At 43.8% G+C, this 11,458-nt stretch overlaps 1 protein-coding gene across 1 annotated transcript in view; it reads right to left on the reverse strand.

Moving 5' to 3' along the window:
* Window positions 1-619: 619 nt before the first annotated feature.
* LOC102247338 (E3 ISG15--protein ligase HERC5-like) overlaps window positions 620-11,458 on the reverse strand; it is a 31,791-nt gene continuing 20,952 nt past the window's right edge. The window contains exons 8-10 of the mRNA XM_005883170.2: window positions 7,138-7,251; window positions 6,718-6,825; window positions 620-1,359 (exon numbers count right to left, since the gene is read on the reverse strand). Of these exons, the coding sequence (XP_005883232.2) occupies window positions 1,225-1,359; window positions 6,718-6,825; window positions 7,138-7,251 (357 nt within the window). The 3' untranslated portion in view covers window positions 620-1,224. The remainder of the gene's footprint in view (window positions 1,360-6,717; window positions 6,826-7,137; window positions 7,252-11,458) is intronic.

Below are 11,458 nucleotides of genomic sequence, written 5' to 3' on the forward strand. Positions count from 1 at the left end.
CGATTTTCTCATTTCTCAGTGGTTGAGTGTTGACCCTAGCAAGTCTGCCTCTGTCATGGTCAGGACACACTCATAATGGGCCTTGACAGCCTTGCCTTGCTCAGGGTCTATATTTTGATCAGATCTCTCTTACCTTCTTACCTCTTTGTCATCTCCTGTAGCAGAATCATTTTCAGTTCATTTCCTCATAATCAAGATTTAAAGGAGAGTAGGTACAGAGGGAGACATACAACTAAAAAGTCTGGCTTATAAAATATTTTGTTTCCCATTGGAGTCCCATGCTGAGAAATATCCCTCTCCTGTGTGAGTCTAACCCTCCAGGTTCTGGTTTCTTCTCTGAGAACCTAAATCTTCCCCTCATGGCTGATACCGAGAAAATCCACTCCTTTCTGAACGGATTCCAGCTCGAATCTAGAGTTGTCGTCATTATTTTATAGCCTCAATAAGGCTAATAATCTGAGGTACCACACAATAAAATTCCTACAGGTGCCCACAAAGGGTGAAGTGAAGGATAGTTAGAACCAATATAGTAGTGGAAGTTCTATAGCTAAAAGTAGAGCCAGAATGTAGGAAAAGTGTCTGTTCCACCTGCTGCTTGTGGATTGCACTGACGGCCCCAATTCTTTGCCCCTCCTTGACCCAAGTCTTTTGCATGTGACTTTGCAGTTCCGCCCTTTAAAGAGGCTGAGTATATTTCACCAGCTCTCGATGTGGGTTCAGCCATGGGACTTGCTTTGACTAAAGCAATGTTTGTTGTGTGACTGGGCTTGTTATTTTGTACCTCTGGCACTGTTGTGAGAAGAACATCTTGCTGGCCCCAGGAAGAAGATGAAAAACAGGAAGCAGAGCCAAACTTCCTCAGACAGGCCTAGCCTAGATCAGTCCATCCCTAGCCAACTCCCAAACGTGTCAGCAGGTGCATACAGAATCTGCAAAGCCACCCAGATAAGTTCACCCTAAATCAGGAGATCTTCTACTGAACTGCAGATAAAGTATTGTAATTTTAAGTCATTAAGCTTTGGGATGGTTCATTATAGCCATAGGTAACTAGTTAATTTATAATCCCAATGTTCAACTAAATGTCCCATTGCTTTTCTCTGAAGGGTAAGCAAGGAATTCTGGAAATCATAAGGCTGATAACTATAATTGCAAATGCAGGCTCTTCTTTTGCTACATTAAATAACTGCTTCTCTCCCACATTAGTAAAATGTCCAATGAGACTTTTTACCGTACCACCAATTCTTTCCGAAGGTCAGTGACTGCAGCTTGGTTTAATTGACGCAGAGCATCATCAACTAGGTGACTTCGTCTGACTTGAAGTAAAAATGTGGGTGAAAACATATGTGTAATTTGTGACCCCTGGAAAAAGAAATATTTTAGGAATCTTCACTGGAATATTAGGAAATATTTAACATTTCAGATAAACCCATTTTGTCTAACATACAATTATGCCTACTATTGCCATATATGGTCATATTGTAATTATTTAAGAAAAGAGCATCATATGTACACTATGGAAGATAAAAAGGTGGTAGAATTTGTGAAACTGTGGTATCTAGGAATTTTGTACAGGGGATGAATCATCGTGGATGTACAGCTAAGTAATTAAAAGCTATCTCTGATCACTTATTTTAGTAAACATGATCCTTAAAAGCAACAGTGGTGTTCACCATGCAGAGACATTCTCCCACCAGTTTTTAAGAAGAAGAGTGTTAGCACGATAATCCTCAAGAATATAAGGGCAGCTTAGAAGCCGAGGGATAATGTGAGATGTAGGAAACAGACTAGAGGAAAGACTTGCTCAAAGAAAAGTGTTCTCTGTTACCCTACATAGTACTTCCATTATGCTTTTCTAAATTCTCAACATGCCCTCACCATTTCAGCTCCCTGCTCTTGCTTCTGCTGAACTCCCTGGGATTAGAAATCTAGTGTTGGAATTACTATCCTTGCTTTGACCTTTAACCTTCCTGTAGGACTTCTGCTATATCACAAGGACAATAAAGGAGTATTTAGGATTCATAAACCAATGCCACTATTGAGACAGCAAGACAGGTGGATAATAACTATCCTAGTCCAGGTTTCCAGACTGCGTGTGGTTGCCCATATTAGCACTCTATAAGCTACTCAGAGAAGTGCATGCATATGACTCTGGGCTTGGGAAAGCCCTGTCCCAGATCTCTGCTACCACTGTATACTGAGAAATTACATGTGATTCCACTAGATTCTTCTGGTTTTTCCCTAAGATCTTTGTTGTAAAGAAGCTCCACAGCCCTAGCTGGCTTGGCTCAGTGGCTAGAGCGTCAGCCTGCGGACTGAAAAGTCCCGGGTTCAATTCCCGTCAAGGGCACATGCCCGGGTTGTGGGCTCGATCCCCAGTAGGGGGTGTGCAGGAAGCAGCCATCATCGATGTTTCTATCTCTCTCCCTCTCCCTTCTTCTCTGAAATCAAATAAAAATAATTAAAAAATATGTATTTAAAAAGAAACAAACAAAACAAGAAGCTCCACATTTGTAGGGAGATGGAACAAGTGCCATTTCTAGTCCTTTCTGGTGGTGGGTCATCTCCTCCTGTGGCCTTGGAATCTGCAGACACTTCAGGAATACTGACTGCTAAGCTACATGTCCCGTGGCTCTGAGTGACAGGGAGTGGCCAGCAATATCCTGCACTGACTGTAGCAGGGAAAGGTGTATGCGTCCTGCTGTTGGCCCAGGCTTCTCTAGCCTTCCCATGAATTGGACTTGAAACCTGTGTATCTTATTTTCCAGTCTCTCTATTCCTGCTCTCCATGTATTGGTTTCCCATTTCTACATTTGTGCATTTGGATTGATAATCTAGTTTGGAGCTTACAATTTTGACTAAGTCCATCATCTCTCCTCTGGAGGACAGGATTGTGGAACCTGCTTTGTGACTTCACCCATGCCAACTACAACTAAGAATTTTCTTGTCTTCAAACATTTCCCAATCCTTCATAGTATGTAACTTGCCTGGGTCCACTATGCACTCAAACCTCACTAACAGAGCAGACAGGTTAGACGGAAAATTTCTATAGAAGAAAATAATGTAGAGAGAAAGATTTGCTTAAAGGGAACTTAAGGGAAAGTTAGGTTTGGGAAGGAAATATTTAATCTATTTTCTCCCATTACCAGGAATGTCAGGAAAATTGAAAAAAAAAAAAAGAGGTGGCTGGGAAACAGAAGAGATGAGCAAGTCAATCTGATGATAGACACTAATAACAGTAACTAAAGGGAGAGTCCTTAACTATGGAATGCTTTTAGCAGGAAGTACTTTGTCCCTCTAGGTTGTGTATTATAAATAAACTAGAGGCCCGGTGTATGAAAATTTGTGCACTTGGGGGGGGGTGTCCCTCAGTCCAGCCTGCTCCCTTAGTCTGGGAGCCCTCAGGGGATGCCTAAGCTGCAGTCTGGCCTCCCTCTGTGGGAGGCGACCAGCACGGCGATCGGGGACAGCGCCGGCCATCAAGCAGCCGGCCCTGCCCCCCGATCGCCCCTCCACCGCCGCTGGTCACTGCCACTCCCTATCGCCGTCTCCTTCCTCTGCCTGCTGGCACCTGTCTTGGCTGACCTGGTGCTGCCCTCTCACCGGCCCCGCCCTGCCCCCTGCCAACCCGTCCTTCTGCCATTTGGGGGATTTGCATATTAGGCTTTTATTATATAGGATGTGGTGTTTATGGATTTATCAGGCATGGTTCATTGGAAAATGTCATATAAGCTCTATAATTAATAGGGAATGAAAAGGAAATATTTTATTACTGAAATGACTCCTTTTGTGCATGTGATGTCCCAGACTTTTCACTTACATGGCCCATCTCCTTTGAATTATTAGCAAAAGTAATGGGTATGTTTCTGATTCCTTTAAGTTGTTAAATTCTGTCTTATAGTCTTTGTTTTTCTCTTTTTTCTTTTGTTAATCCTCACTTGAGGATATTTTTCCTTTGATTTTTAGGAGAGTAGAAGAGAGAGGGAAAGACAGAGAGAAACATCGATGTGAGAGAAACACATCAATTGGTTTCCTCCTGGGCTGGGGAGGAGCCTGCAACCAAGATACATGCCTTTGACTAGAATTGATCCTGGGACCCTTTGGTCCGCAGGCCAACTCTCTATCCACTGAGCCAAACCTGCTAGAGCTCTTATAGTCTTTCTATAAACATCATAGAAAATAGATACGAACTTTTCCTGAGGAATGGCCTAGAAAACAAACTTCAGTGATCAAAAAATGTTTGGAAAATCTTTAGCATAATGTCTGGGCATGTGATGAGTATAACTGAAAACTAAGGCTGATGGTGACAAGAGAGACAAAATACCATGTAAGTGTTTTGTGGGAATAATACAACTCCCAGAAAAAGAATGGAAGGAAGAGAATAAATGGAAGACAGAATAAATTCACTGGGAATAAAAGAATATCAGTTGGGGCTTATAAATCAAGCTCCAAGACTTTTAAAGAAATTGTTATTTATTGATTTTAGAGAGATAGAATGGGGCGAGGAGAGAGAGAGAAAGAGAGAGAGAAACATTGATTTGTTGTTCCACTTATTTATTCATTCACTGACAGCTCCTTGTATATGCCACGACCGGGGATCGAACCCACAATCTTGGACTATCGAGATGATGCTCTAATCAACTGAGCTACCCGGCCAGGGCTCAAGCTCCAAGACTCATAAACAGATATGATAATCCAAAGAGTAACAACTAAGAACTTAGTATAGTCACTAAAACTGGATAGAGAGAAAAAGAGCATTTATTTGATCATTTCAGTATTGCTCATAGTAGGAAAACAATGGTTATTAGCTGAAGAAAGTGAGGCTGCAGCCATTATATAGTAACTAGAGGACGGGTGCATGAATTTGTGCATGGGTGGGGTCCCTAGGCTTGGCTGGTGATCAGGGCCGATCAGGGCCATCTTGCCCAGTCCTGATCAGGGCCAGGCTGATCAGGGCCAGGGCAATTGGGGCCTGCCGGCTGGGGGAAGCAACAGGTGGAGGGACCACAGGTTGGCTGGCCAGCCCCTATCGGGGTCAATTGGGGCAGCCGGCTGGGGGGAGGGACCTTGGAAGGTTGGCCAGTCGCAGAGAGGGACCAGTGGCTGGCCGTGGGAGGTTGGCTGTGGGAGTGCACTGACCACCAGGGGGCAGCTCCTGTGTTGAGTGTCTGCCCCCTGATGGTCAGTGCACGTCATAGTGACTGGTGGACCGGTTGTTGCAGTCATTCGGTCGTAACGGTCACTTGGGCTTTTATATATATAGATGAGAAACATAAATTAAAATTAAATTGAGCTGACTGGTGTTGCTCAGTGGTTGAGCATTGACCCATGAACCAAGAGGTTTATTCCTAGTCAGGGCACATGTCTGGGTTGCAAGCTTGATCCCCAGTGGGGGGCATGCAGGGAGCAGCCAATCATTGATTCTCTCTTATCATTGATGTTTCTCTCTCTCTCTCCCTTTCCCTTCCTCTCTCTGAAACAATCAAAACCATAATTTTTAATAAAATTAAATTGGAATATCATGGCTAACCCATCGAATTGGAACACTGCTTAGTAACACTGCATTGGTTATAATGTAAAGGGGCATTTCATGCATTGCTGGTGGTAACATAAATTGGTACAACTACTATGCATGGAAAAGGATTACGCATTAATCTGCCTTCTTATATGGATGATTTTTCAGGGGAGCCAAAGAGCCCTCATTGATGAGGAAAAGTTCTTTACATAAAAAGTAAAAAAGTTAAAAAAGTAAAATTTCTTTGCAGTTCATAACTTTGGAAGAAATGATAATATTAGAAATGTTGCTGTTTTTCAAACTTCAACCAAAACAATGGATAAAATCTATACTAATAAAAGGGTAATATGCTAATTAGACCGAACGTGTTCCAGACGTCCTTCTGGACAAAGCCGTGGCTGCGAGGGCCAAGGCAAGCCGCCACAGCTGGGAGGGCCCATCACAGAGCCCTGGCCAGGTGGGCAAGGCCTCCCTCTGCGTAGCATTGATCACAGAGCCCTGGCAGGGTGGGCAGGGCAGGCAGGACCTCCCTGTGGGCAGTGATGTATGGCAGAGGCCAGGCTGGGTGGGCAGGGCCTTCCTGTGGGCGGGGATCAATGGCAGAGCCTGGCCTGGTGGGAAGGGCCTCCCTCTGCACAGCATTGATCACAGAGCCCTGGTAGGGTGGGCAGGGCCTCCCTGTGGGCGGCAATGAATGGAAGAGCCCAGGCTGGGTGGGAAGGGCATCCCTCTGCTCTGCAATTGATCCCAGAGCCCCAGCAGGGATCAGGCCTAAACTGGCAGTCAGACATGCCTCGAGGGGTCCCAGATTGGAGAGGGTGCAGGCCAGGCTAAAGGACCCCCCACCCCCGTGCACGAATTTCATGCACCGGGGCTCCAGTAATTAAATAAAAGATTAATGGGAAATATTACAATGGAAATACCATGTGGTCACCAACTGAACCCACTGATGAATCTCAGCATGAATAAGAGTGAAACAACCAAAAATATTGCCCTGAAGTATGGAGAGGTGAAAAGAAAGTGGGCCTAGGATTTGCTTTAAAATAATTCAGCAAAAATACTAACAACTACAAAAACAACAATAATAATAAATTGTAGCAAAATGTTGATGACTGCTAAAACTTTGTGATGGGATTCATTACACCATTATTTCTATTTTGTATATGTTTGAAATTTTTCATAATAAAAATGTAAGGCATACATACCAGTATTTTCGTAACGGAATCAGCTTGCCATAATTTTATTTTGGATAGCAAATTAAAGATAAATGGAAATTCACTGAAAATAATGGGACTGAAGTTCCCTGCAGTTATCTAAGAAACAAACAGACAGTTCTGATAATTAAAAGCAGAGAAAAATGTCATTCCTTTACTTCATCACCTTAAATTATTTCCCTCTATATTTTTCTAGAACCTGTTTTTAAGAATCCAAATTACTTAGAAAGAAATTTCTAAGAAAATGCATTTTTTTGTGAGTAAAAGATGTTTAAGTTTTCACTGATTATCTAGTTTAGTATATTCCATACCTACATACCTACATAGCTACTAATGTGTCCCCCCTTAAAGTATGAAAATATTCAGAGCCCTCTTGGTATTTCCACTCAGAAGTGAAAATGTTACTCTTACCAGGTAGTTATCTCTCTGGAACATTATTTTTCTTTCTTCAATAAAGTTCAACTTAGTGGAGAGTTCATTTATGATGAAAGTATTCTCTGGTAGTTGACAAGTAGCTTTGTTTACCTTAAAGAGAATATGACCTGTGAATATCATTTTCTACTAACGAATGATGTAATCTTCTAATAAAAGAGTAATATGCAAATTGGCCATCACTCCAACACACAAGATGGCTGGCAGAGGAGGGCAGTGGGAGCAACCAGGCCGGCAGGGGACGACAGTTGTGGGGGACCAGCCCTGCAGGGGAGGGCAGTTGGGGGGAACCAGGCCTGCAGGGGAGGACAGGGGTGCCCAGGCTGGCAGGGGAGGGCAGTTAGGGGCAATCAGGCAGGCAAGCAGGTGAGCAGTTAGTAGCCAGCAGTCCTGGATTGTGAGAGAGATGTACCAGATTGGAGAGGGTGCAGGCTGGGCTGAGGGACAAACCCCCGTGCATGAATTTCGTGCAATGGGATATATATATATATGAATCTAAGAACACACACACACACACACACACACACACACACACACATATCTATATGAGAGAGAGAGAGCTATTACATAGGTAATCAGAATAGAGCTCTATAAACAAAATGCCTTTATTAATGATGAAGTAGAATTCTATGAAACTTCCATTTTTTAGATCTATAATTTCTTCAATTGGCAGTGGATATAGTACAGCAATTCTTAGGGCACAGGTTTTCTGGAAACAGTTCCCAGATCTTGAGAATAAAAGCACCATAAAAATTCAGCCCTTTTTCCATTAATTAATGAATAATAATGTAGTGCATACTATTTGCCAGGTATGGGACAAAACATAAGGTAAAAATTGTCCTAGCTTACATGAAGCTTACTGTCTTGTATAATAGTTAGCAAACCCTTTCTTAATTCTGGATAGTAAAAATTTTGAGATTGGGACCATACAGTCTCTGTTGCAGCTATTCAACCCTGACATTTTATAGCACAAAACAGTCATAGACAATATGTAGACAAGTGAGTGTGGATGTGTTTCAGTAAGCTGCCCATGGGCATAAACAGCCAACTGGTGATCCATGCTCTGGTAGGTGAAAACGACAAGTAATCAGGCATCAGGGATACAGTTTCTCTTTGGAGAAGGAATTAAAGGTTCAAGAAGGCCTTTCAGAAGAAGACATGTTGGCAAATCAATAATCTAAATAAAGCTCCATCAAATCAAATGAATTCAAAATATGGGAGGCAGGAAATAAAGAATCAAAGAACATAAATTAGGAAGAGAAAACCCAGATGTAGATGTATAGGAGAGAGGATCAACAAATAAAATGGTTGTTTCTTGAGTACTTGGTGGGGTGGAGGACCCACTCTGTAAAGTCCCTCTTTTTCTAAGCACTTTGCTGTATATCTGAATCTAATACAGAATAATATTGAATGTAACCATAATTTAAATTAATAAGTACACAACAATAAAAGACCCCCCAGCTTCCTGGTAAAACTGATCCAGAAAAAAAGAAAGCAAATAACCAATACTGGAAACAAAGAGTACACATCACACAGAGATGGGTAAGAGAGAGGTCTATTACAAAACATCTTTAAGTCCTCATAAAGTTTCTCACTTGTTAAATCCTCAATTATTTTATGCCAAACATTCCCCTTTTATACATTACTTTAAAAAATATGTAACTCCACATGATTCATATTTGTCTTCTTAAGACTCCAATTGATCATTCACAATACCAATGAAATACTTAGGAATCAATTTAAGCAAGTACATGAAAGATCTGTACACTGAGAACTATAAGACTTTGATAAAATAAAGTTGAAGAAAACACAAGGAAATGGAAAGATATCCTGTGTTCATGGATTAGAAAAACTAATATTGTTAAAATGTCCATTATACATAAAGTCATCTATAGATTTTATACAATTCCTCTCAAAATTCTGAGGAAGAACAAAGCTGGAGGTATCACACCTCCTGATTTATAACTATACTACAAAGCTATAGTAATCAAAACTGTAATGATGTAATCTTCTCTCTCTCATATATATATATGAATCTAAGAACACACACACACTATTTTTATGGCGCTGAAATAAAAATAGACACATAGACTAGTAGAGCACAGTCAAGAACCCAGAACTAAATCTTTGCATATTTGACAAGGGAGTCAAGAATACTCAATAGGGAAAGGATAGTTTCCTCAACAAATGCAGCAGGGACACTGGATAACCACAGGAAAAAGAATAAAATTGGACCCCTATCTTACACCACTCACAAAAATTAACTCAAAATGGATTAAAGACTGCCTGACCAGAGTGGCTCAGTGGTTGAGTTTCAACCTATGAACCAGGAAGTCATGGTTCAATTCTGGCCAGGGAACATCCAGGTGGTGGGCTCGATCCCCAGTGAGGGGCATGTAAGAGGCAGCCGATCAATGATTCTCTCTTATCAAAGATGTTTCTATCTCTCTCTCCCTCTCCCTTCCTTTCTAAAATCAATAATAAAAAAAATGAGTGTCAAAAGCTCCACCTCCTAGGCAGCCATTGGCTCCTCACAGTTGACCCAGATTTGGTTCTGATTGGTCAGTTTCTATGCCAGTGAGTGTCAAAAGCTCCACCTCCTAGGCAGCCATTGGCTCCTCACAGTTGACCCAGATTTGGTTCTGATTGGTCAGTTTCTATGCCAGTGAGTGTCAAAAGCTCCACCTCCTAGGCAGCCATTGGCTCCTCACAGTTGACCCAGATTTGGTTCTGATTGGTCAGTTTCTATGCCAGTGAGTGTCAAAAGCTCCACCTCCTAGGCAGCCATTGGCTCCTCACAGTTGACCCAGATTTGGTTCTGATTGGTCAGTTTCTATGCCAGTGAGTGTCAAAAGCTCCACCTCCTAGGCAGCCATTGGCTCCTCACAGTTGACCCAGATTTGGTTCTGATTGGTCAGTTTCTATGCCAGTCAGCATCTCTAGGCCTATCAACGGGTCCTGACCAGAAAGGCGGGGCTGATCAGCAGCCCCAGTGGAGGCCTGGAGAGAAATGGAGGAGCGGCTGTTGGCCAGGCCAGGAGAGAGAGGCAAGTTCTGATCAATGGCTGCCACAGAGGCTATGGATCAGACCCTGCCTCTCTCTCTGAAGGCCTCTCTCTGGGCTTGATCCGCAGCCCCTTAGGCAGTCAGTGCTGGTTTGGGGCGCCCATGGCAACCCAGCACTGACTTCTGGTCTGGTCGATCCTTCAGTAGTTATGACCCTGGCTCTTTATTATATAGATATGCACACACATACACACACACTAGGGGCCCAGTGCACAAATTCGTGCATCTTGAACTGTGGGTCGCAAGGCTACGGTGGGCACTGGGGCGAGCCTCGGCCCATACTCTGCGCTCCCACCCAGCCCCTCCCACCCACTGACTGTATGGAGCGATTGGGGCCAGCGCCACCAGAAGGTGCAAGCGGCGGCTGCTGCCCCAATCACGCCTTAGGAGCAGGGGGAGGTGGAGAAGACCTGAGGGGTGATCGGGGCTGGCAGCTGCCACTCGCACCCGCTGACAGTGCCAAGCAATCGGGACCAGCGCTGGATGTTCACAGCGGATGCCAGCGGTGCTGGCACCAGCAGCAGGTGCAAGCACCGGGTGAGACCACGGCATGCGGGAGCAAAGAATTTTCAGTAACAACCAGAGGCTTGCCCTGATGACAGCGACTGGCCCCGCTCACCTGCTCCACCATCCCACCATGGCTGACACCCACCATGTTCCACACTCTGCTGCCTGCTGCCAATGCCTGCCATGTTCCATGCACAACCCCTGGTGGTTAGCGCACGTTATAGCGACCGGTTGTGCAGTTATTCCGCCATTAAGTCTATTTGCATATTAGGGTTTTATCTATATCTATATCTATATCCATATCCATATCTACACTAATAAAAGACAAACATGCAAATTGACTGTACCTTCACTATGCCTTAAGCCACACCCACCAGCCCATCAGAGTGGCTATATGCAAATTAACCCAACCAAGATGGCGGCTGGCAGCCACGGAGCTAGAGCAAGCAGGAGGCTTGGCTGCCCCAATGATGGAGGAAGCCAAGCTTCCCGCCTGCTGCGGCCAGCTCTGAGCTCCACTCAAAGCAACAACGTTTCAATTATAGAAGATAAATAAACCCCAGATACCTGCTTTCAGCCAGCCGTGGCCACAGAGCTGGAGCGAGCAGGAGGCTTGGGTTGCCCCTGGCGATGAGGAAGCCAATCCCTCCCGCCTGCCCTGGTCGGCTCTGAGCTCCACTCCAGGCTACAAAGTTTCAATTATAGAAGGTAAATAAATCCCAGCAGA

Source organism: Myotis brandtii, unplaced genomic scaffold (genome assembly GCF_000412655.1).
Source record: "Myotis brandtii unplaced genomic scaffold, ASM41265v1 scaffold774, whole genome shotgun sequence".
In the NCBI taxonomy this organism is placed as follows: domain Eukaryota; kingdom Metazoa; phylum Chordata; class Mammalia; order Chiroptera; family Vespertilionidae; genus Myotis; species Myotis brandtii.